General features: G+C 41.1%; 3 protein-coding genes across 3 annotated transcripts in view; 2 read left to right on the top strand and 1 right to left on the bottom strand.

Annotated features, from left to right (window-relative positions):
* skib (v-ski avian sarcoma viral oncogene homolog b) overlaps window positions 1-9,984 on the top strand; it is a 31,013-nt gene extending 21,029 nt beyond the window's left edge. The window contains exons 3-8 of the mRNA XM_039796475.1: window positions 5,175-5,288; window positions 5,530-5,633; window positions 5,746-5,981; window positions 7,136-7,410; window positions 7,531-7,761; window positions 7,854-9,984. Coding sequence (XP_039652409.1) covers window positions 5,175-5,288; window positions 5,530-5,633; window positions 5,746-5,981; window positions 7,136-7,410; window positions 7,531-7,761; window positions 7,854-8,075 — 1,182 coding nt within the window. The 3' untranslated portion in view covers window positions 8,076-9,984. The remainder of the gene's footprint in view (window positions 1-5,174; window positions 5,289-5,529; window positions 5,634-5,745; window positions 5,982-7,135; window positions 7,411-7,530; window positions 7,762-7,853) is intronic.
* An 891-nt stretch (window positions 9,985-10,875) lies between these two features.
* On the top strand, window positions 10,876-21,309 carry plch2b (phospholipase C, eta 2b). The gene is made up of 21 exons (XM_039796280.1): window positions 10,876-11,520; window positions 12,474-12,620; window positions 13,131-13,374; window positions 13,559-13,688; window positions 14,503-14,673; window positions 15,976-16,069; window positions 16,168-16,371; window positions 16,475-16,595; window positions 16,696-16,867; window positions 16,992-17,111; window positions 17,231-17,314; window positions 17,426-17,517; window positions 17,608-17,696; window positions 17,804-17,989; window positions 18,096-18,203; window positions 18,283-18,407; window positions 18,516-18,600; window positions 18,683-18,829; window positions 19,300-19,379; window positions 19,468-20,575; window positions 20,700-21,309. Exons 1-21 carry the CDS (start codon window positions 11,193-11,195, stop codon window positions 20,702-20,704), a joined length of 3,840 nt encoding a protein of 1,279 aa, XP_039652214.1. The 5' UTR covers window positions 10,876-11,192; the 3' UTR covers window positions 20,705-21,309.
* Window positions 20,834-26,285, bottom strand: si:dkey-183j2.10 (glutamate receptor U1). The gene is made up of 10 exons (XM_039796281.1): window positions 26,150-26,285; window positions 25,875-25,960; window positions 23,820-23,857; window positions 23,547-23,726; window positions 23,099-23,322; window positions 22,825-22,922; window positions 22,474-22,691; window positions 22,180-22,399; window positions 21,846-22,090; window positions 20,834-21,432 (listed from the first exon to the last, which is right to left on the bottom strand). The coding sequence occupies exons 2-10, from the start codon at window positions 25,957-25,959 to the stop codon at window positions 21,328-21,330; spliced, it is 1,413 nt and encodes a 470-aa protein (XP_039652215.1). The 5' UTR covers window position 25,960; window positions 26,150-26,285; the 3' UTR covers window positions 20,834-21,327.
* Window positions 26,286-26,450: the final 165 nt, after the last annotated feature.

Here is a 26,450-nt window from a genome sequence, read left to right as displayed (position 1 = left end):
ATACTTTAAGTACAAGTTTCTACTTCTACTTAAGTGAAAGACCTAAATACTTCTTCCACTTCAAAATCACAAATTTGCATCAGAGGGCTTCACAACCCTATATCCTGAGATTGACACAGTTCACGTACGGAAAAGCTAAATAAAATTGGCATGAAAATAAACTGAGACAAACCTCAGAAAAGGCCAACAGAGGTGGCAGACATGCAGGAGTAAACAGAATTAGCTGTAGTAAAATTACAAACATACAAAAGTGTTCTGTATAAGTTACCCTAACTGGTTCCACTGGGGTCCCTATATCTTATGTAGCATTACTTCTTTCACACACAGCTTGCTTTATGAATGGTTAACAAATGCAAATGTTCTTCTGCCTTTAAGCTGTATGTGTCAAACTGTGTGGACCTGATGAGATATTTTCCACCTTTAGGAGCAGCAGCTCGTCCTCCTCAGACCTCATCAAGTCTCAATCCCAAAGACAATTAGGGCAATCCAATAAGATTTACTGTAATGCCGAACTTATGCCAAGCCCTGCAGCTCTCTTTGTGTGTCCATATACTCTCATGGCTTAGTTCAGCTACATAAACAATATATCCTTAAAACTGGACACATCAGAACAGAATAAATTGATAAATTAAGCTAAGATTTAGCGAGGGGAAATGGGAGCTTGAGCTGTAGGTAGGGATGAGGTTTCAGGGATATTCTGGGCAGACACCAATAATTTTCCCCCAGCTGTTACAAAAGTGACCACAGGGCTTTATATAAATCAAGAGACTGTCGTACAATTTATGCAGTGAGAGTTGAATAGAGAGCTCAAGGCATCCCTGTGAACACCCTCACCAAACTACAGGGATCAGATTACTAAAACTAGTATTCTCTCACTTCCAACTAAGGATGTTACCCGAGCGTGCCATGCCAGTTGCTGTGCCCTTGAGTGAGACAGCGCCCCACTAAGCACATGTCGATCTGGGGATTACATTCAGGGGTTTAGGAGGAAAAAGAGGACGTAATCTGAAACTGTTGTACCTTGTTGCTGTGCACTTTCCTTAATGCCACATTATCATACAGCATGCGTTGGTACTATATGACTGTTGCCCAAGGAAGTTCAGCTGATTAAACTATTTTTGTCTCACCAGATGACTATTGCCCCATGTTTTATTTCTTGACAATTTCTTCTTTTTTTTAGCGCCACAACAGATTTCAATTTAACCTGCTATTATAAGATTTGTAGGTAGTTGAAGTTATTAGAGGAATAGTTCAACATTTGGTAAGTAATCTACAGCCAGCAGCCAGCTAACTTAGCTTAATATAAAGACTAGAAACACTGGGAAACAGCGAGCCAGGCTCTGTCCAGAGGCATACAAGTCTGTCTACCAGCACCTCCAAAGCTCAAAAAGTAACAGGTTGTATCTTGTTTGTTTAGGGGTAGTGCCCTCTTGTCGTTTTCGGTTGTAGCTTCATATTTACTGTATAGACGTGAGAGTGGTATCAAACTTGAGACAAACATCTGGCAGGGCAAGAAACACAATAGTCAGAGATTGATTGAAGTTGTCTTCTTCCCAGTCTTCTACTCATCTGTCCCTGATGGCAATTGAAACTACTTTTGACCAAATAATTATTTCCGATTAAAAGTGTTCGAAGTGTATTCTGTGGGCACCTTTTCTGGAAAGACAGGTTGTTGATGTTTTTAAATGTCATTTTTGTATACTGAGCACCCCAAATGAAAGTCAATTGAATGTCTTAAAACCTTGGCATTAAAACCAAAACTATCTGCATGGCTAGCTACCTTCAGAGGTTTTTAAGAAAATGTTTCTGTAATTTGGGTGAATTAACATCCTTTGTGGTGTAGTGACGCTCACTCTTAACTAACCAAGTTTAAGATATCTATCTGGTTAATCTCGACCTGCGTACCAACAATCGCCAGCCCTGGTTTGGTCCCAGATTTACTGCATCAGGGTTCAATAAACAAATATCGTTGATTAGCTCCATGTTCAAGTGAAAAAGCAGTTCAATCCCCATCACGCTCCAGTTAGCACAATATTGACACATTGTTCTTCAAGCAGGTCAAACGCTCTGCTCTTAGAATAGACATTGACATGTTTGCGATGTGATGTGTTGTGTTGTGTTGTGTTGTGTTTCTGAGTGATTATCTGCCATGCCAGCATGAAAATAGCTGGGGCTTATTCTGGTATTACCATGCTATTATATGGCACTAATTAAAAAATAAAGCATGTCTACTCTTGCCCAGCTGCTATTAGACCCTGTTTAGCCTACAGGTTTGCTTTGAAACGCTCCCTTATTACACCGCCTCAAAGAAATATCATACAATAGCGAGTTGAAAAGGGCAATGCTTGAATGGAGTCTTAAAGGAGAGGCTGTACTTGGCCTTCAAGTATACATTCCTTCAGCTCAGTGCTTCCTCTGTGGTCCCGCTCCCCTGGCCCAACCCCCCTCCCACTCAAGACTCAGTTCCCACAGGGGACTCGGCCAAAGCAAACTCCTCAGAGGAAGTCTCCCTCTCTTACCAGTGAGAGAGGGAGAGGAAGAGAGAGAGAGGGATGTCCTATCATCTGGCTCAGTGGGACCTGCTCGGCAGTAGGATGTGTGAGGAGGGTGTTATGACTCCGTGGCCATGCTATGTCTATGATGTGGTGGTGAGTTAAGCCCGTGCGGCTGCTCTCCTGTGAGGTCAGTGTCAGATTTAGCCAGCAGGTCCCTTGTGGTGTCTGGGAGTGTCTGTTTTTCTGACTCTATTATGTCTAGCACTCTTAGCCTTCCTGGAGCTGTAAACCTCAGGGTAGAAATAGTACCAGACAGGCAGACATCCTTTTGTCTGGAAAACAACAGTCACGCCAGTAATTACAGAGTCAGATTACACCAGGGCAGCAGTTCTTAGAAAACCACCGGCCTTGAGTCAGGCAGGTGAGGGGTCGAGTCACCATTGCTGAGCAAGATTCAGTCCACAGGAGGTCTGGGTTAAAATAATTGACCTACAGTAGCAAAAACAAACGGTGTGTGTGTGTGTGTGTGTGCATGCGTGCGTGCGTGCCTTTGTGTGTGAGAACGGGGGTGTGTGTAATGTGGTTACTGGATAGACAGGTAGAGACATTTGTGAGTCAGGGAGACGTGAGGGGAGTGTCCAGACAAACATGTAATGAAGCAGAAACCAGTATGAAGTAAGAGTATGAAAAGGCAGAATAGACATGAGAAGGTGGCATAATACATTTTTATTTTAAGCAGTATATAAACATTGAAGAAATAGTTTATACCACTCTAATGTAGTTAGCTGATCTCTCATGAAGACATCATTTAATGTAATATTATTACAACTTTGTTTTACTATTTTATTTATTTATTGTCATTCATTATCTGTTTATACTTCAGAGTTCACTTATGGGTGACCACAGAAGGAGTTATAGTTGCTTACAACCACAGTGTATTATAAACTATTCATCACATCTTAATGTACTGCCTATAAATGCTAAATAGGGGGGTTAAAGTAAATAGTGAAAAACACTGATCACAATTTCCCAGAGCTCAAGGCGATGTCTTAAAATTGCTTGTTTTATCTGTTCAACTGTCAAAAACCCAAATATATTTATTTTACAGTAATATAAATCCAAGACTAACACTTCCTCACATTATTAAAGCTTGACCCAGAGAATAGATATTATTTATTCTTGGTAAATTACCCAAACGATTAATTCAAATGATTATTAAAACTCTTGCAGATTTGTAGACTCAACCCAACAACTCTTTGTTGTAGCGCTACCTACTTCAGGTATACAGTGCCAGAGCTGACTAACACTTCCACTCTTGAGCACACTCTACCAGACATACACTCCTACACACACACATATCCTCCCACACACACATATGCAAGTCCACGCCCGCACCCACCCACCTCCCCTCGCGTCCCGCCACCCACTCATAGCTGCGTGCACACACACCCACACACACACACACACACACACACACACTCACGCAGCGGCTGGCTGTGAGACGTGATTCATTACCAGCCAAGCTTCTTGCTTAATACTAAATGAGGTTTGTCATTAATTTCCATCTTGAGGTGATTACAGTGGAGCAGCAATTAAGGTTTCACAACTACACGCAACCCAGGAGTGTTTTCCATTGAGGATTTTGAATGTAGACAGAGTAATCATTTGTCTTGAATCGTGCACGCAGACGAGGAGATGGGGGTGTTTGCCATTCCTGGAGGCAGAATGTCATAGTAGTGAGTAAGAGAGTAGCAGGCAGGTCTGTGCTGGCCTCTGTGCCTACCTAGGTAAACATATCCTCTGTCTGACAAGTGCAGACCTGAGGGCTGCAGAGGTTAGCTATCTCGACACATGGTCCTGCAGCTTGCCACACACACACACACACACACACACACACACACACACACACACACACACACAGACATACAATATATAAATCAGGGGCTCTCGAGATTCTGTATTTTGTGGCACTTAACAAGGCAGATGCTTCCCACCCCGGGTTTTTTAAGTGCAGTTTGCCTCAAACATTTCATGCCTCCATAGCCCTCCCTGAACTCTCTCCGAACACTTCAACTCAATCGTCTGTCAGATCTGAGTGCAATTACTTTAATTTGTCTCCCTCTCTGTCTCCCTCTGTTTCTATATTGCAATATTTCTGTGGTTCAGGCAGTCGATCTGCTCCACCTGATGGCGCCTCCGCTGCCTGGCAGGGAGCAATGTAGCCCTACTGGCTGCCAGCCAGACCAGCTTGAGTGTCTGCTCAGCTCAAAGCCCTGCTCACACACACACACACACACACACACACACACACACACACACACACACACACACACACACACACACACACACACACATACACACACACAAACATGCAGACATGCCAAGCTCAGAGACTGAACGCTTACACAGACACATCTTCTATCCCCCTTGTCTCTCTGTGACTTCTTTTCTGTTTGTCTAATTTTTTTTCTTTCTGTGACTGTAAAGCTGTAAAAAGTCACTCCATGTTCAGACAAATTTGTGTGTTGCTTATGATTAATGCCATTTACAGTCAGACTAGCATTTTTTAGAATTTGTAGGCTCCTGAAATATCCGCTGAACACTCCATGATGGAAAATCTGTACTTTATCTCTGTGAGGATCTCGATGATTAACTGTCTATTCTCTCTCCTTTCCTCAGTCTCCGAGCCCGGTCCCAGCCAAGAGGTCTAAATTCGACGAATTACAATCTCCATCAGCTGACAAAGACAGGAAACCCGACTGGCTACAGTCGCTGTCAAACTCTGCACACAAGGTTTGTGCGCTGTGTGTGCATGTTGCCAGTGTGAAACCGGATTTGCTGTTAAGATCAAAAGTCAAAAGGGAGTAAAAACCATTGTCCTTTTGAATCATCACATTATCACCTATGACCTCTCATCATTCAGCCTTGTTAAATGAAGAGGGCCCTTTGAGTTTGTTCGTCGCGGCTGATTTAATATTCTAGTGGTATTTTACTGTGAGTTTTCCCAAGTTTATTGTTTTGTTTGTTGTTCCAGGATCTGAAAAAAGTCCAGCTGAAACAGAGGCCCTCTGCTTTCCGCCCCTGGTCTCCTAAAGCAGCAGAAAAAGAGAAATCAGCTACTCAGAATGAGGTGGAGAGGTGAGTCATCTGATGAAAGCTGTGATAGTTTCGGTTTTAAAGAGACAATATTTGTGAAATCGTCCATTATAACCAATGAATTGCTTTAAATGGACCTGTATTGCCTCCACAGATCCTACTCAAAAAGTAACAAGACTTTGGCAGCTCCCAATCTCACAGCAGCTCCCCTGGCCCCTCCAGTCCATCCCAGGGACAGCCACACTCCTGGCAGGGGACCCGCAGCCATTTCCAGGCTGCCGCAGGAGCTGCATAATGGAGACGCACAACCTGCGGCAAAAATGCCCCCTTCCTGTACAGCTGAAGACATGGACACAGATGGAGAGATTGATGTGGGCGACTGTGATGATCGTGAGTACCACCCATCACCTAGAGTTTGTAATAATCCAGAGAAACACTACAAGAGTCAGTTAATATTAGACACAGGTTTCACAGTTACAACTTGTATTACACAGTAAGCCCCACTGGACATGAGCCGCAGCAGAGCTGGGCCAGGGTGATTCCTGTACAACTGCACCACCTGGTGTTTATTGGAAGAAATACAAGAAAAATAAAAGTGCAGATTTTTAACTCTAGTAGAAGTTGTGAAAGCTGTGAAAAAATGTCTGCATGGATGCTTTATCACAGTGATTCCCAACTTAAACCCCAGGAGGTACTCCTGCAGTTGCCAGTTGTGGAAAGATTATAGAATAACTCAACTAATTTGAAAAGATATAAATTATGATTAAAATAAATAAATAAATAAATAGTTATATCCACATATTGTGTCAGGTGTAACACCTGAACACCACATATTGCAATTAAAGGCTCTGACACACCAACCCGACGGCCGACCATCGGCAGAAAAGGCAGTCGGACTGATCAGTCGGCTCCCGTCTCTCAAAAAAGTGCCTCGGAACACACCAAAGTGACGCCGACTTGAGCGTACGTTCTGCGCGTGCGCGAGACGTAATACGTCTCGATAACAGCAGGCGGCGCTAAAACATTTTAACCGGAAATGACGGAACTCTCTCTAGACCTAGTAAACACAGAGCACGCTGTCGTCAGTCATTGTTTTCATCAGAGAGTGTTGATAGTAGTCAAGAAGGATCGTTGTTGTCATTACTCGCTGAACGGAAGAAAATACAATGGCTAGTAATAAGAAGATACTGGCGTTGTCAGCTGTCGGGCTTCTTCTTGCGGAAGAAGCACTGATTCGCAAGTCAAGGGCTAGCACTCCACCAATCGGATTAATCATTGAGTCCGACTGCCCACTGGCCGATTCAAGTCAAATCGGCCAAAATGGATGCCGATGGCTCCTCCGACTGACGACGGCACGGAACACACCGAAGAGACTCAAGTCACCGACCTCACCAGACTGTCCGACGGACAATAATCGGGTTGGTGTGTCAGAGCCTTAAGAGAGTATGAAAAATAGCTAACAAGCGAGCAGAGGTTGAAACAGTAAACACAACTGTATTCATGCAATCGCTGTCCTAATAATGTTAAAACTCTCTCTCTGTCAGGTCCAGTGCCAGCTTCCAAGCTTGCTTCTCCTCCGTCCGCCCTCACCAGTGTGTCTCAGACTCTGACCCCTCAGAGTGTTGCTGTACCAAAGGAGGGACCCAGCTGGCTGTCAGGGACCGCTGGCCCAGAGGTGGACACCCTGAGACAGATGCTGTACGGAGGCACGGACACCAAAGAGGCCCGGGAAAAACTCCTGCAGGAGATTGTCAAGATGAGAGTGAAGCAGGAGGAGAAGCTGGCAGCTGCTGTGCAAGCTAAACGCAGTCTTCAGCAGGTATTCACATCCTGTTCCTGTGAAATACTATGTGATAGGAATGACAGTAACCTCTAAAAAAGAAAAAAAAAGTTTGAAACATGACATGATTTTTATGTTTTTTTGTGTGTTTTTTTACAGGAATTGGAGTTTGTAAGGGTGGCAAAGAAAGGCCGTCTTCGTGAGGCCATCGAAGCCAAGCGCAACCTGCGAAAGGAGATCGAACGCCTTCGCGTGGATTGGGAGAGGAAGATGAGGGATGCGGAGGAGTCTTGTGGGCGGCTGAAGAGAGAGTTGGAGAGGGAGAGACAGCTGCGAGTTTGTGACAAAGGCTGTGAGGCTGAACGTCTCCGGGTCAAGTACTCCACTCAGGTAAGATGTTTATTTGCTATTTTTTTCAATCCTGTCTCCTATTTGTGTTTCATTTATACTGACTCCTGTCTGTTTCGGGTTCTGTTTTGCAGATCGAAGAGTTGCATGTGCAGCTACAGCAGGCAGAAGCTGATCGTGAGCAGCTGAGGCGGGAGCTTCAGCAGGAGAGAAAAGCTCGGCAGAGCCTGGAGAGTGTTGTTAAAGACCTGCAAACCCAGCTGGCCCTGCAGGCTGACAGCAGCCTTCCTGGAGACCCTAAGGACGCAAACACAGACGCACATAGACAGACCACGCAACACACCAATGGATCCTAAAGTTGCACGTTCTGATCTGGAGAAAGAGACTCAATATAAAAGGAGCATGGTTAAGGACTTTGTTGCACCTCCTGTTAGGGAAACGAAAACTTCAAAGTCAGTTTTGTAGAGGAAAAATCTGTCATATATAATATGATATGATATAAATCAGTTTTATTATGACAATATATGAATTTTATGAAACGAACTGGAAAGTAGCATGATGTCTGAGCATGTTGTAGAGCGTGAATTTAAGAAAGACTTTTTTCAGTGATGACCACATCTCTCCAGTGACGTCAGAGCTCTTGGTTAGACACCTGACGCTGTCCAAGGATCTTATTTTGGTATAAGCTATTCTAAGATGTGCAAATATAGCCACATAACACTACTTGAATATGAAGGGAAGAAACATGTTGAGTGGATGATAAAACTCTTGGTGCCACAAATTATTGGTACACTCAAAGGTGTCATTGCAGACCACTGGAAACAACAGACACCAGTTTACCACTATTTACTTTTAATATCGGCTTGCTTTTTATAACTGTGTAGAGGATGTACTTTCTGAGAAATATTGCTTGCGCAGCACCGTTATTCCACAGGCAAGAAACAAACATCCATATACAAACATGTACGCATGTATACCAGCTTGTCTACCTTTTGTATTTTATAAACCTGAAGTATTGGAGGTTACTGTACGTGGGCTGCCTTCAGGTCCACCACTGTTTAGTGCTTAGATATTTTATGAAAGTGTTACTTTTTAATATTATGATGAAACTTTATTTGTTGTTTGAACATTGTTTTCCAGTAATGTTTTTGCAACCAGACCATGTGATAAATAGCAATTATTCTTGCCCACATTAGTGCAGATAAATCTACAAATGCCCTCCTAAAAGAAATCAAACTTCAATAGCTGTCTGTTTTTGTTGAAATGCGGTACTTCTGATTTTCTATTGAGTATTGTAAAATAATTTATATTCTATAATAATAATAATAATAATTTGCTGCCTATCAACAGAAAGCATTCATTTTTAGTCACTGGTTTTAGGGCTCTTAAATCAACAAATGCTGTTTATATGAACAACATTTCTACATATATACAAAGTATGGATATATATTTTTTTACTTAAAGAAAAGGAATTGCACTTTTTAAAGAAAAGAACCTTGCATTGTGCATTGTACTCCCTGTTACATTTTTCAAAACACAAGTTAACATGAACTTTGAATTTAAACACACTTTCCCCCAGTATCCTTTGATGTAAATACAATATTGTAAATAAGATATTTGTCAGTATGTTTGCTTGCTCCAGACTTAAATTGATTATGAATATTATTTTTTGCTCTTACTTGAAACCAAAAAGACACTATATTTAGATTTGCAAAACTCCAATTTTGTTGTTGTATCCCTGAGTATCTTGCAATCACAGGGCATTTAGCAGAATGGATGAAACTGTTGGTTTAAACAAGGAGAATAAAAACCATCAATGGTTGTGAACCAATCAGTTTTTCTAGGTTTGACACACCAACGGAATATTATCATTTGTCCCTTGATTTTGTTTATTTGAGAAGATCTTTATTATTTGATGAATTATAGAGTATATTTTACACCACAGACCAAAAACTGAAAAATGGATTTGAAATCTCTGCACCTCCAGCTCCTTCAGATAAAGTAGAAGGGACACCTTCTATTGGTTACATCCTTAGGTGCTCTCATATATTTTAGACAAGAAACACTTTTATGTCTTATCATTACTTATGATACCCTCGCTCAGTATTTGTTGGGTACAGTGTGATAGCAATATCCATTTTGTTAGCTGATGCTGTTGTAGTTTTGGTTTGGAAGTGGGGTTTCACTTGCCTCTTGTTTAAATGTTTTCTTTTCCTTCGGAAAACCTGTATAATACCCATTAAAATCTAAATCAATCCTACGCCATTCTGAGAAGTGTTGGTGCATGTTTGTGAGTGTGGATTCATCTTTTTATTTGTATTTCTACGGAGGGCAATGTTGGCCAGTGGGTCGACCACTTTGGTCTAGACGAAAATAGCTCAACAACTAGATGGATTGACATTAAATTTGTTACAGACATTCATGGTCCCCAGACAATGTATCCTAATAACTTTGGTGATCCCCTAACTTTTCATTTAGTGCCACCATCAGGTCAACATTTAAATTAGTCAAATACTACATAATTAGCTGTACTTTGTGTTTAGTGCTTATTAACAAACGGTAGCATGCTAACATGTTAAACTAAGATGGGGAACATAGAAAATATACCTGCTAAACATCAGCATGTTTGCATTTTCATTGGGAGCATGTTAGCATGCTGATGTTAGCATTTAGCTCAAAGCACAGTGCTGCCTAGGTACAGCCACACAGAGCCACGAACATGTCTGTAGACTTGTTATCTCAATAGATGAAGTTTACTAATAACATTTCTAATAACATTAACAATGTTAACATTAACGCTAAATGGAGTCAAGAGCTCAAAAGCTCCTATTATTGTATTCTGAATATGATATACATACTTATACGTATATTGCATGTCACACAGTTTCCTCTAGAGGGAAATCATTGCACACAATTGAAGGGTGAATAGCTCAAGCTTGTTAATAGCCAAATGCACCAGTTATTTTCATTACCTTAAATCATGACAAGTCTATCCTAAAAGCAGTTTATTAAATCTACTACAATTGATATAGTATTCTTTATCTCTAAGTCAGAGGACTTCCATGAGTGCAGTAAAAAGAATATTAGCACTATTCCTGTCCCACTCTCTTTCTCCAGAGGCTTACTGGTTGCGTGAAAATCCCTTCATGAAAGCAAGGCTGAAGCCTCGCTCAAGGATTACAGCTTGAGGAAGATTTAGTGACTGACACATGTTGCACACTCTTTCTCTGTGAGCCTTCTCTCAGTGCAAACAAATAAATATAGAAGAACCTATGGCTGCGACACTGGATCACTGGACACAGGATGACGAGGAATGAACCTTCAGGATGGGGATATTGTTCCCTGATCCCATGTGGGAAGACTTTACCTGGACGAAGAGGATATGCTGCATGAGAGAGAAAAACCTAGTTGAAGAGCCCAGCAGAGTGAGGTGGGTTAATGTGGTGTGAATGGGACAGGAGAGTTAGACTCAAATGTACAGCTCAGGGATGAACAGCAACCCAGCTATGGCACCTCTGTCTCCAGGGCTGAGTGGCACCCCACCACACTCCTCTCTGTCACCCAAGAAGACCACCTTTCAGTCTTTAGGATCTCTGTCATCAGGAATGTTCTCCCCCTCACATGCTAAGGGCTCCTCTCATCAGACGAAACAGGTCTCAAGTCCCTTTAATTCGTCCACCCAGTCCATTATGAGCTCTCCAAAACTCTGGCAGAAAGCATCCATCTCCAGACTCGCTGAGGAGTTTTTCTGGATTGGTGGCAGTGTGGTCGCACAGCCGATTTGGAGACTGGGTCAGATAGGTAAGATTCACTGACTCATCAAATAATGTCACCTTCAAACACTGCAGAATGTCAACCTGTTGTTTAGCAGAAATGCCTACAAGCTGCTGCAAACTAAATCATTTTTTTTTTCTCACACATACGGCATGAATATGATACAAAAAAGGTCATGTGAGTTCAAATGTGATTGGCCTGTAATATGTGTGAATGTTCCAACATAACAGAGTAGTGTTGCTGGGAAGGCTGTGAGTAGATAATGGGCATATGGACATTAGACAATCCTTCAGGATTAGCCTGAATGATGTGCCAGAATGCGTCACATGCATCTGAGCTTTAGATTACAAACAAAGGTTACATGCTTTTAGCACACAAAACAAACACATACTTCACGATGACCTGATTGTTACAAGATAATTGTTGGCTCTGACATGTTATTTCAGTTCAAGCACTGTGCACACACCATTCAAAAGTCTCAAGAAATATCAGGAAAGAAAAGTCAGGAGAATAACTGATGACGGATTTGTTTTTTTAGACTAAGATCATTTCAGGGTTGTGTATCTTTTCCTTTTTTCCCCTCTTATCATTAACACACATATACAGCTACTTAACTCTCTGTGTGACGCATCCTATAATCTCATAAACAAGTGCTTGATGGTAAACCTCTACTTGTCTCTACTGCTTCAGGGATTCATTTGGGTTTGTCATGGGGTTTTCCTGCACGCAATCACAAGACATGCACTGCAGGATTTCGTATATTACAAATTGTCAAATTGTAAGGCACATTTGACGAATCAACTAGAAAAATGGACAAGTTTAGGCACCAAAAATTATACATTACACTGATGTGATTTGCACAAGCTCCCTCTGATGTTGGCAGTAAATGCATGCCAATGTGATGACCCTGCAGATTTTAAGCTTGACAAACTTGACTAACAGATGATAAATATTGTGTATCTGCTTGTGCTCCCCTGTAGTGGAAAGGTGTATGTGCACCATGCAGACTGGCACTCAGATGACAAAACTGAAGGGGAAGAAGAAAGGACTGGTCCGATTCTTTTACCTGGACGAGCACAAGTCCTGCATCCGGTGGCGGCCCTCCAGGAAACATGACAAGGCCAAAAGTGAGCTATCACTATTCACTATATACTTTTCAAAAATTATTTTTGCAGCACTGAATATCTACAGCTGGCTGTTCTAACTATAAAACAATTAAACATCACTAATAACAAAAAGATTGAATTTCTTTTCTCAACTACTGTTTAAGTGAGGCTTGCACATAAACCCATGGGTGTATCTTGTTATCAGTTAACTGATAACATGACCTAAATGACCTATGACACTTTTGGGAGCAGGCTGTAAAGAGTTCACTGAATAGTTACCTGTGTTATATAATGATTAAGATGTTTTTGTAAATGAGACATATTATAGGTGTTCACATTTGACCCCTATGGAGTCAGAAAAGTTGGATGGCATTGTTTGACCTGAGTAAAAAATTAAGCTAGTTACTTTTTCGCTGATGTTTTTTTTAATGATTATGATGCTGTTCTGAGCCCATAGTTCCTCCAAGAAGCTTAAATATGTAACTGATTAGTTGAATGACTCACAGCACATGTCTTAATCATCTGTTTCAGTAACTATCGATTCTATCCATGAAGTCTGCGAGGGCAAAAAGTCAGAGATCTTTAGGCGGTACGCAGACAACCGCTTCGACCCAAACTACTGCTTCAGTATTTACTACGGCGAGCGAGTCAAGTCCCTGGACCTGGTCTCCACCAACGCAGAGGAGGCCCGCACCTGGATCACTGGGCTGAAATACCTCATGGCTGGCATCAGTGATGAGGACAGTCTGGCCCGGAGGCAGCGCACCCGTGATCAATATCCTTTATTCAGCCTCTCATACACATGTTTAATCCTTTAAGTGACTAATTATTACATATACCGGTACATCACTCCTATTCATATTTAGGAGGTTAACACATCCAATTGTAGAAGACAGAACAACACACATGAAGTGACCTGATCATGATCCTTGTAGTTTCCTCCTTAACTGCAGCCTCACATGGTTACAGCAGACTTTCTCTGAGGCCGACAAAAATGGAGATGGCACCTTGAGCATTGGAGAGGTTCACCAGCTGCTTCACAAACTCAATGTGAATTTACCCAAGCAGAAAGTCAGGCAGATGTTTCAAGTAAGAGATTATAACTACAAAGGTTGATTATGCCAGCTGCCATAAATTAATGAGCATGACCCACCGTCAAATCTGCCTCTGTGCTTTTGTATATGTAGTTATCTATCACTAATATCTCCTTACCTGGAGATGTTGCTGCACTCAATTGTGACTTAATTAATACAAAACAGAATTCACATTGAATTTAACTGATAACTTGATTGCTGGCGCTATTTTAGAAATATACAGCAGCTGATAAATTAACTAACAAGACTCACACCCATGCAAACAGTTCTGTGAAGCTGAACATAATCACAGAAGTGCTATGCGCTAAATGCTACCATGCTGACAATGACAATGCTAACATGTTGGTGTTTAGCAGGTATAATGTGTAGCATGGTTTCCATCTATGTTTAGCATGTTAGCATGCTCACATTAGCTAATTAGCTAAAAACTCAAAGTACAGCTGAGGCAATGTTATTAGTTTTGCATGTTTTTGGTAATACAACAATACTTTGGTCATCAAAAGCATCAGCAAGAGTGGACAAATATGTATACAGTATTTTGGCAGGACAGTGCAGGAGAGTGCCACAGGAAGGCCATTAGACCACTGAACAGATGGCTTTACTTTCACTGCAGTATTTCTTTAGTTCAGTAGCTAACTGTCCTCCCCTCCTGATGGTGATAGTCTCTGTGAACGAGCTCCATCATGTTCGATGGTGATAGAGATATACTGGTGGTACATATTTTCTTTGACTGGGTGGTTATCTCAAATCACACACATAGTGAAAAAGTTATTTCTTGCTCATGAAATACTTTTTGTCGTTATCTGTAGGAAGCAGACACAGACGACAACCAGGGCTCTCTGGGCTTTGAAGAATTTTGTTCGTTCTACAAGATAATTTCCACACGCAGAGACCTCTACTTGATAATGATCTCCTACAGCAATCAGAAAGAAGTCCTGGATCTTCACGACCTTGCACGCTTTCTTGAAAATGAACAGAAGGTACAAACAAAATGTAAAAAGATTCATGCCAATTCTTTGTGTTTGTGTGTATTTATTTTAAACCTATTATACTTAAGATTTTTATTCAATCAAACCCCATTGTTTACACTATTCATGGTCAGCATTTCAATGTATTATGTATGTATGCTCTGTAATCACCATAGCAGTTTTCATTGTTGGTGGCAGACAATCCGTGCAATGTAATCCAGTGTTACTGTTTGTAATTTTATCTAATTGATGTCAGTTTCATTGTTTAGGATTTTAAAAGATTAAAAGAAAAAATTAAGATTAAAATAATCTAAATTTGAATAAAACTTATAAAACACAGCTGTGCAGTGCAAGATACAAACCCAAATTAATTTTAATAAAAGTCATACAAACAGACAAGTTTTAAGGTCAAGGTCAAGGTCAAGTTTGTTTATGGAGCACATTTACAAGCAGTCACTACTGCCCCAAAGTGCTGTACAGATACTAATACCGGTAACAGCATAAAAAGCATACTAATTAGCCAAGAAGAAAAGTAAAAAACCCACTAAAAACATAATATCCCAAAAACAATCTTAACAATGTCACAGCTCAGCTTGTGTTAAAAGCCATTTCAAAAAGATGAGTTTTTAAAAGTGATTTAAATGACTCAATAGAGCTAGCTGCTTTAATATTGAGGGGAAGAGCATTCCAGAGCTTAGGACCTGCAACTGAAAAAGCTCTGTCCCCTCTGGTTTTCAGTCTGGATCTAGGACAGTCCAAAAGAAGCTGGTCATTTGACCTAAGTGCTCTGACTGGGGTATGTAAAATCAACATATCAGCTAAATAAGAAGGTGCCAATCCATATAAAGATTTAAAAACAAAAAATAAAATCTTAAAATGGATTCTGAGAGCGACAGGCAACCAGTGGAGAGACAATAGTACTGGGGTAATGTGGTCATAGCGCTTTTTCCCTGTCAGCAGGCGTGCAGCTGCATTTTGAACTAATTGCAATCGGCGAACAGAATACTGGTCGAGGCCATAGTATAAAGAGTTGCAATAGTCCAGGCGATTTGTAATCAGGGCATGTACAACTTTTTCCAGTTGACTTTGGGGTAGGTACAACTTCACCTTCCCAAGAAGTCTAAGCTGAAAGAAGCTTGTTTTTACTACTGAGCTAATTTGTTTATCCAGTTTAAACAAATTAAGCCTCGATAAAACTATAAAAGAACATTCTTACTTCACAATAAAAGCATTCAACTTCTGAAATAGACTATGTGTAAATATATCAGATCAGATAAACCAAAAATGACATTCCTGATATTGTTTTATTTGCAGATGCGAGGTTTGGTCAAAGAGTATCTAGTCGACATAGTGACCAAGTTTGAGCCATGTCCTGAGAACCTGCAGCGTATGGTTCTGGGTATTGATGGTATGGTGAACTTGCTAATAACAGCTTATTTAACAATGCATCAATAACATCACATATGAACATACAAATACACATGCTAAGAAACTTTCTTTCCTCAGGTTTTACCAACTACTTAAGGAGCCCTGCAGGTGATATCTTCAACCCCGAGCACAATCAGGTGAACCAGGACATGACACAGCCTCTGAATAACTACTTTATTGCCACCTCACACAACACCTACCTGACAGGAGACCAGCTGCTCTCTCAGTCTCGAGTGGAAATGTATGCCTATGTTCTCCAGGCCGGCTGTCGCTGTGTTGAGGGTAAAAGCCTGAAAAACCAGAACTTCAGCTCTCTTTGCTGGGATTTAATGACATGGTGACTCATCCTTATTAACTCTTTTGTTCTGTCGTCCTCTTTTCTCAGTGGACTGCTGGGACGGGCCTGACGGGGAGCCCATTATTCATCACGGCTACACCTTGACATCCAAAATTCTCTTTAAAGATGTCATTGAGACAATAAATAAATATGCCTTCACAAAATCACCGTAAGTGCTTCTGGGTCCTGATACTGATGTGTTTTGTCAAGCTTTCACAATAAAAAGCATCATACATGTAGCTCAGGTGTCATCACGTCACACTCCCCAGGTACCCAGTGATTTTGTCCATAGAGAACCACTGCACTGTGCCTCAGCAGAAAAAGATGGCTGAGTATCTGAGAGAGGTGCTGCAGGACAAACTGGATCTGTCCAGTGTCAACGTAAATGAATGCAAGAAGCTGCCTTCCCCTGATATCCTGAAAGGGAAAGTTTTAGTTAAGGTAAAATTGTTTTAGCAGCATGTGCTGCCATATGCTGCTCAAGGATACTCAAACAAAGCACACAAACACACCACAATCACACATGGACTTATAATATTCAGTACTTGTTTAACTTGTTTTCCAGGGAAAAAAGCTGCCAGCAAACCTTGATCCTGATGCAGAGGAGGGTGATGTGTCTGATGAAGACACTGGTGATGAGGAAGAGGAGGAAGAAGCCGATGATGATGATGATGATATTACACAGGCAAATTAAACATAGATAGATAGATAGATAGATAGATAGATAGATAGATAGATAGATAGATAGATAGATAGATAGATAGATAGATATGCATAATTATGCATTATGTTTGACTGTTTTAGGAGGGGAATATTGTTACCTCTACCAATAAAACCAAAAAGAAGAGCCGATTTGGCAGATCGATCATAAGGAGCTTCAAACGAAAGGTCAACCCTCTGCTTATTTTCTTAACCCTTTTTTTGTTTGTTGATATGGCCCTACTTTGCTATACACCTTGAAGCCATCAGAAAAATTGCAAATGATGCATTTTTTTTCAGAGGAAAAAGAGAATCCGAGTGAAAAATAAGACAATGTCTGATGGCGAGTCAGACCACAGCAAGGAGAGGACACAAATTGTTTACCATCCCAAGTAAGACTAGTCATTAAATTAAGTAGTTTTAGCAATACTCCTAGTTTCAACGGTTACACTTGTACTGTTTGTCTATAACTCTCCCTATAGGAAGAGGAAAACGATGAGGTTGTCCCGAGCTCTGTCTGACCTGGTCAAGTACACAAAATCTGTCCGTGTGCATGACATAGAAACACAAGGTAAATGGATATCCTTGCATGTTTTTATCACACACATGATCCTACAGTTCATCATGTATTTTAGGAATGGATGTTTGATTTTTTTGATTTTTTTTCCTATCTGGTAGCATTTGTGAACAGTTGGCAGGTATCATCCCTTAACGAGACTGTTATGAACCAGATCTTACAGCTGAAGCCGGGGGAGTTGGTCCGTTTCAACCAACGCCAACTTCTAAGAGTCTACCCGTCCAACTACAGAGTGGACTCGAGCAACTTCAACCCACAACCCTACTGGAACGCAGGATGCCATATGGGTAAGACAGTCAGAGTGAACTGCAATACTGCCTTCTTAAAAATTACAATGAGAGGTACGTTTAATATTTAATATTGCTTTTCATTTATGTGTATGTTTCATTTTAGTTGCAATGAATTATCAAACAGAGGGCCGTATGCTAGAACTTAACCGAGCCAAGTTTTCAAGCAATGGAAACTGTGGATATATTCTGAGGCCTAAGTGCATGTGTAAAGGTATGTGCATATACAGATTGTGCAGAGTTAATAGCAAATGTCTGCGCAGGGGTAGACAATTTTCTTCTTTCTTCCTCAGCTGCCTTTAACCCCATGTTAGAGGATCCTCTACCAGGACACAGAAAGACTCAGCTGGTGCTAAAGATCATCAGCGGACAACAGCTTCCCAAACCTAAAGATTCCATGTTTGGGGACAGAGGAGAGGTAAACATGCTGCAGACATAAGCTATTATTGAGACACCTGACAAAGCTTTTAAAAAGATATTTTTCATCTCTTGAATCCCATTTTTACTAATTTCTTTCTACTTCCAGATTATCGATCCTTTTGTTGAGGTTGAGATAATCGGCCTTAATGTTGATTATTCCAAGCAGCAGACCAGGGTGGTGGATGATAATGGTATGTCCCATCTCATAATCTCATAACACAGAGTCAACTTTCCAGTTTTTCTGATTGTGTAACTTCCCTTTAACTCATTCAGGTTTCAACCCAATGTGGGAGGAGACTCTCGTCTTTAACATTCTAATGCCTCAGATTGCCCTGGTGCGTTTCCAAGTGTGGGATCATGATCCTATTGGACGAGATTTCATTGGACAGAGGACTGTTGCTTTCAGAAGTATGATGCCAGGTAGATTACATGATAAGATTTCTGTTATGAACACTCCAGAGTTTGCACAGATTCAGACATTTTGGGAAATACGCTTATTGCAGAGAGTTAGATAGGAAGATTGATATCACTATCGTGTGTCAGATCAATAATGCTACAGCATCATAGCATAAACACTGGAAAAAGGGAGGAAAAGATAGCTTGGCTCTTTCCAAAAGTAAAAAACGTCTGCCTACCAGCACCATTAAAACTCACTACTTTACAAGTTATATCTCGTAGTAACTTCAAGTTGCTGCAGAGTGAAGAAATAGTCTCACACATTACCCTTTGTAAAACCACAAGTTGTTCATTTTTGTGCAGATCAAACAAACATAAGATGTTAATATGCAAACTCCCGGCAAGAGACCAAATAAGCATATTTTCCAAAATGCAAAACTATTCGTTTAATATGAATAAAATGTATTAACATGATTGTTTATGCAAATTTGTAGGTTATCGGCATGTGTACCTGGAGGGGATGGCAGAATCATCCATCTTTGTTCATGTTGCTATCAATGATACAACAGGAAAGGTAAGCTTCTCTAAATAAACTCAAACATCTAATTTCAGCTTCATCCTACAACTCCATCTTAAAACCTTTGGTGTCCTTTGTGAAACAGATCAAACCCACAAATGCGGTGCAGGCAGCCAGAAAACACATCAAAAAAGCAGCCCAGAAGCATATGAAGGGCCCTCAAAGGCAGACTTCACTAGACTTCTCTGTCCAGTCCTCAGAAGATGGACGAGCACTGTACTTCCGCAAGGATCTGGATACCATTTCTCAGGACAGCAGGAATGGAGAAATGTTTCCTCTGGTACATGGGCCAGCAGCAGCCAAGGCTGCTATCCACAAAGGGGCCATGAGTGAACCAGTGAGGCGAGCTCACAGAGTTAAAATTCATGAACCACCAGAGACAAGGAGAGGGATCTTCAGTCGGATGTCCTCCACTGACTCCCACCACAGGGGGACTGCTCCCTGTGCCAGAGCAGATAGCTTTGATCTTGAGACCTCACCCCAGGCTTCTTGTCCTGATGGTCTTGCTCCTGACAGTCAAAATCCAATTCCAGAAGAGTTGGAGAATGAAACTGATGAATCACCAGAGTCAACCTGTGCTGGGCAGGAGAAGGTTCAGACGTCTGAACCACAGCAACATGAAGAATCTGAGGAATTACCAACAGAACCAGAGCCAGACAAAGTAATTGCAATTGAACCTGAGCAACCAACACAAACTCAAAGTCTGACTGATTCAGTCCCTCAGCCTTGGTTTTGGCCCGTGCCACAGCATCCGCTGCAGCATGAAGCCATATCCTCTTCACTTATCTCTCCACCGTCTCCTGCCAGGATAAGACGGACCTTAGAGGCTTCAGCGACACCCCGACTATCCACCCCAATACGAACAAAGGCCCGCTCACGCAGTTGCCCTCGAAAACCAACTACCTCTCCCCAGACGCCGATGGTGAACCGCAAGCCTGCTTTCCACTGGCAGACACAGCAAGCACAAAAATACAACAGCTACAGCAGCCAGGCGAGGCCTATCCCCAACGGCCTCTGCCTGTCTGACAGAACATCCAGCAGCAGTGACGGCAGCACTGACAGCCTGGAGTTTGTGCCCTCCTGTGTGCCATCTGGAGCAGAGCAACGTGAGGGCACGCTGCAGAGGGAGATGAAGGCCCTTTTTGACCAGAGGATGAGAGAGATCCACTGTAAATCGCCACTTTTTCTAAATGGTGAGTCACAGATTATGTGTAATACACATTTGCAAAAGTAAAATAAAAATAACTGCAGATACAAACCTAAAGTGGTTGTGTTAAATCATGGCTTTTGCTTTTATTGTATTTTTTTTTCTTTTAGATTAGACTGATGACTCCAACATGACAACAAGGTCCTTCAGAAGACAAAGAAAAAGGACAACCACAAAAAGGAGTCGTGGCAGAAAGCAGTTCTGATTTTCTTTCTAGATCAATAGGAAGACACACACAGAATCACACAATTAGACAGTTTTTATTATTATAGACCTGCTGTTATGTTTACAAACAACACAGTTTTTATGCATGAAATAGTTTTTGTTGAAATCATGTGATGCCATTGCCAACTGTACAAAACAGTGTGATGCAGTCAGAAAGAAGTAACAGTAAACAAAAAAAAAACAAGTACATGAGCGCTATTTGTTAGTTTGTTGCCATTTTAATAATTATTTTTTATAATACTTAAACTATGTTTGCTTTTTCATTGAATTTGTAGCGTACGTACTTGAAAATCAATTAATTGATTATTTTAATAAAATGCGAGCTTTTTTATTTTGAAATGTAATACCGTTTCTTTTCTGATGTATCTCTACAAGTAAGAAAGTTCAAAACCTACAATTAAGTTAATGTTTCTGTCAAATATTACAACAAATTCTATCAAACAGCTATCAAACCAAAATAATTCTAAATTAAAATGTTCAGACGTGTTAAAACTACACATTTGTAGGATGTTTCTATGCTTTTTCTTTATCTTTGTCTACATTTTCTTGGGGTTTGTTTGCATTGCTGGTCCTCAAGCGCAGACTCAGTTCCTCAGTCAGGACAGTGCAACAGGATTTCTGCAGGAAGGACATATAAATATAAAAGGAAGTGAAAAAAATGTATTCATTAATATGTTGATTAATTGTATGTAAACATGCTTGTGTGGATGAGAGAGTGTGACTGTATCAGTCTGCTTGTGTCCTCTGCATTTTGTTCTCCAGCTGATGTGAAAACCAATTGGTAAATTACAGGGTTGCTTTGAACTGTAACAGATTGTTTTGTCATTAAATGGTTGAGCAAATGTTGCAGACTTTCAGGCTTATGAAACAGCTTAAAAGCCTATTGGATAAACAATAATAATAATAATAACCCTGTGGAGCAAAAAGCAAGGCTGTTTGGTTTAGTTTCTGAAAAGTTAATACTTTGGAGAGATGGATGTTTATTTTCGCCTGACTGAAGTGATGTGATTTGTAAATGCACTTGCACACACCTTCTGCTCAGCTGCTCTTCTGCGGCTTTTGGAGGTGAGCTCCAGGACAGCCAGCAGTGCTCCCAGCCCCAGGCCAAGGGAAAGAACCAGAAACATCCCCTTTAGGCTGTGCTGATGCACAGCTGAAGACTTGGCCTTGTCTGCTACGCAGCTGCTGGCCCACCACTTGCTTCGCAGGTAAGCCAGCTCCCCTGCCTCGCTCAGCTGTAGGATCGCCACGCTGAGGTTCTTTATGATGGGTGAACCTTGAGGAAATTGATAGTTTTATTGTTAATTATTTATTTATTTTTGAAATATAATTTGTTTTATGAGTTTTCAAAATGAGTAACCTCACCAAGGCTAGCAGCAATGCTGTATCCCCTCATTCCAATGACTTCATGTGCTCTGACCAGCTCACAATGCCGTGCTACTGCCAAGTCCAAAGAAACAGACTCTCCAATGAAGGCAAAGTTTCCCTCTTTTGCACGCTGGACCCCTTCGTCCATAGATGACACAAAACTCTTAGTTCTCTCCATGTGTTCATAGATCCTGCGGTACACTGGATTGTTTGAATTCTGCATGAAGGAAAAAACACAATTAGAGAAACAGCAGTGAGACGGGGGATCCATAAGTGATCCGATGTCTGTACCTTGAAGAAGGCAAGGGTGGAAGAGCCAGCCAAGCAGCCGTACTCAATCGTGTCCTGATTGGCTAAGTCCTCAAACCCTTTCACTGTCAGGTGAGTGGACTCGGAGGTCTTAGAGGAGCTGAGGTTGGAGAAATAACAAGCTAGGAGGACGATGGTAAATAACCACCAGCTGCAGCAGATGACACGTCCTGAAAGAGCTTTGGGGTGTGGGCCAGCACCTGACAACACAAAAAGAGTACAGTAAAAAATGTCTCAAGCAAAGAAGAAATTTCCTGAAAAGAAACTAATCAGTAAATTCATTATCACCAGTCTCCATTTGGTGGGATACAAGTGTCTGGTTTTGCTGTTTACCTTGTAGAGTCAGAGCTCCAGCTGTGTACCACAGACTGTGGAGGAGGCTGAATCTGTTCTGCTCACTCTGGGTCTGACTCCACTCACATGGGCTGAGTCTGCATTTGCATACAAATAACATATTCATGTGACCGCAACCAAAGGGATTCCACTACCAGCAGAAATGTGAAAATATCCACAGACAAGAAGTATAATATATTCATATTCAAATCCGACAGCACATCAGTAAATATCAACAAATACATTACTTATTAGTCCTACTTGCATCACCAACCTGGCAACTACAAAGATGCATGCAGCGGTCCCCAGATAGGCAATGAGTATGCCGACCCAGGTCTCGGCTGTAAAGGGGGAAAGGAATTCAAAGAAGCCTGTTCCCTCTGAGATGTCCTTCCTCAGCAGGATGCTGATTCCTGTCTGCATGAATGGTTTGGTCATCCCCACCACTTTCTCCCGAGCTGCAGTGAGAGTCAGCGGAGCAATCGCAAGGTCGGCCTCCTGTGGGGAACACATAAATACTTGCTGTACATTTAAAGAAACTCATCAATGAATTAAAGAGATTCTAACTGCACCAACAACCCTGTTGATATGGTTCACAACACACATTTACTGATTTTCAATGTATCGGTTGTGAGTCACAGATGCCAACTGGGTATTTTAAGCTCCTGCGGAATGGTTGGCTGCCCTTTGACCCCTTCAAATGTAAGTTTTCATGCACTCACCCCTCTCACCACCTCTCCAATCATCCCATTCCAGTTCCCGTTCTCATCCTGTCTGCCATATGAAGCATCTTTCACCAGCTGCACTTTGTAATTGAAGCCCAGTTTCTTGGCTACTTCAGACAGCAGGTCCATGCAAAAGCCTTCCAGTTGTGCGCCTTTGGACATTGCATATGGTTCTTGCTAAAAGAAAATATGTTAAAAGGTAATCAATGAATTGTGTTTAAATTTTGTATTTACCTCTACTAGAGGCTTGAAAGAAACAAATCACTATACCTTTATTGTTGTGATTCTCATCTCTGATTGCACTGATGCTGAGGGGGAAAAGTAAAGAACACGTTAGTACAATAACTTTTAGAAACAAGCACCATTCATCGTGTTTATGTAAACTGGAAAGTTATGAAGATATGAGGGGGAATTAATCAGTGGTTCTCAACCTGGGGGCCGGGACCTCCGCAAAGGGTCTTATGATAAATCTGAGTGGTCATCAAATGATTAACGGGATAAGAAAGAAAAATGTTTTCGTTGGAAATACTGGATAGTTTTACCTCTTCAGGCCTCTAAAAATCCTTTAAATTATCACCCTTTGGTTGAACTGCACACAGCTAATGTCCACACTAAGGCGAAAACCTGTGATGAGGGGTCACAAGTATTGGTTCAATTTCAGGGGTCACATGGCAGAAAGGTTGTGAACCTCTGGAATACAACAAAATAACAGAGCAACTGTTTTTAGCCATGCTTGCCTCTAGGATAGCAATGTCAGTCTGTTGGTCGGCCACTCAATTTTTTGTCGGATTAAGATGAAAATTTGTCATTCATGGTTCAAGAGGATAAATCATAGTGACTTTGTTGATCCTCTGACTTTTAATCTAGCGCCAGCAGCTCTAACCCTAACCCTAGTTTCACTTATCCAATGAAATATCTCAACATCTACTAGATGGATTGGCACAGCATTATGTACAGACATTCATGGTTCCCAGAGGATAAATCCTACTTACTTTGGTGATCCCTTGACATTTCTGACATAAGCATTTAGCTCAAAGCTAAAGGCTGTTCCTACATACAGCCTTATAAAGCAGATAGTGTAGCTGTAGACTCTTAGTCTTGTTAATATGATTTTTATTGCTTAGTTGTTCTGTTTTGATATGCTTGGAAATCTAATGTAAAATTTAGGTGATGTAAATGTTGCTTTGTTCTTTATTATGTGGTGGAAAGTTATTAAAAATATACAATAATAAAGGAGAATAAACAAATATTATGGCTCCTGTGGCCCATCCTTAGGCCACCCCAGGCTGCCTTGGTACACACTTTGGGAACCACTGTTTTGGATATATAAGTGCCCATTTTTCTTGACTATGAAAAATGAGGAAAGGTATGAGGGGAAAAAAATAATGGGGATACATTAGAGTAGGGAGCAACTACAGGTTTATTTTGACTGACAAGTTTTTCACAGCTACATTTGGCAGAATCAAAGAACCCTTTGTGCATTGGCCATTTTCAGACTTTACTCTGACATGCAGAGATGACTGAGATGAACTTTGGGGCGCCTGTATTAACCTTCTAGTCATAACTGGTTTCCGGTATCCTAGAGATCTGGCCACTCTCCTCTCCTACTTGAAAACGGTTTGCACACCACAATCTATTTAGAGCAGTGTTTTAATTCAAAGAGTCTCAATGCCGTGGCACTGTGAGATGGGAGGGAAGTCAAAGAGTATCAAAAGCCTCGATTCAGGCCAAGGCCTTGGGGATCCATCACCGCAGGGTGATCCTGACAACCATCAGATCCTCCTTTTCAAAAGATGACACGTATACACGCTCTTCAAGACTTTTTGGGCACTCTAAGACACAAGGCCTTTGTTTGCTCCATAGAGTTGATTTATTACCGTTTTTTGTGAGAGTGTCAACTGGCTTGCTTCCCTTTCTGTTTTTCTACAAGAGTTGGACAGGATGTGGCGCTACACTTTGATATTGATCCCAACTGACTGTTTATGTATTTACGCTCTGTCAAGCCTGGGAAATTTATACCAAATCCAGCAGTGAAAACATGAACAATTTGGCAGAGAAAAAAAGCAAGCTGCCACCACACTGAATTACAAATGCAGTGACCGGGTCAAACATTGGAATATTGGTGTGAAGTGACAACACTACATTTTCTAACGTTGTCAATCAGACCAACTTCAATGCACACTCAGTTACTTTCAACATGGTTTGAGGTTTAAAATGAAATAGTGTTATCTAACAAGCCTGGTTAAATCTGCTATACTGATTTGATGTGCCAGTATTATTTCTGCAAAGTACAAACCTGTGATAAAAAAAAACATAGTTCCTTACCTGCAGTGCACACTCCAATGTTCAGGAAAACCCCAACAGACAATACAAAAAAGCCAAACAGCATCCTGATTATCCTGATTTGCATCCTACAAGTTATTTTAAAAAAAAGAAGAAAAAAAAAGACACTTAGTGGTTGGTTGTGCATCAGATGAATCACATGGATAAACGTAAATACACCTTTCTTGATACAAATGCAAAGATCAATTAAATCAACACATTTAATAGTGCCAGAGACAATCACTGAGGAGAGTAGATATGATGGATGTCCATACTACCTGACAAGAGACCAAGATGTGGCTGCTGGATTGGCACGTCACACTTTCAGACAGACCCTAGTGAGCTCGACTGTGATGCAGCGTGAGCTGAAGTTTTTCAGATTCAAATGTCTTAAGACAGCTAGCGAAGTTTTTGTGGGTGGAGAAAGTGGAAGAATTTTAAGGGGTGGGAAGAAGCAGCATGAGGTACGAACATATAGCTTCCACTGTGGAACAGAATGTGGGTACTTATACTAAAATTGACTTCCTAAAATCTTAATAATATGAATGAATAACATGATCTTGTTAAATAACAATAACA

The sequence above is a fragment of the Perca fluviatilis genome, chromosome 4 (genome assembly GCF_010015445.1).
Source record: "Perca fluviatilis chromosome 4, GENO_Pfluv_1.0, whole genome shotgun sequence".
Classification (NCBI taxonomy): domain Eukaryota; kingdom Metazoa; phylum Chordata; class Actinopteri; order Perciformes; family Percidae; genus Perca; species Perca fluviatilis.
Note: the sequence above shows the minus strand (reverse complement) of the source record. Positions and strands in the feature narration are given on the sequence as shown.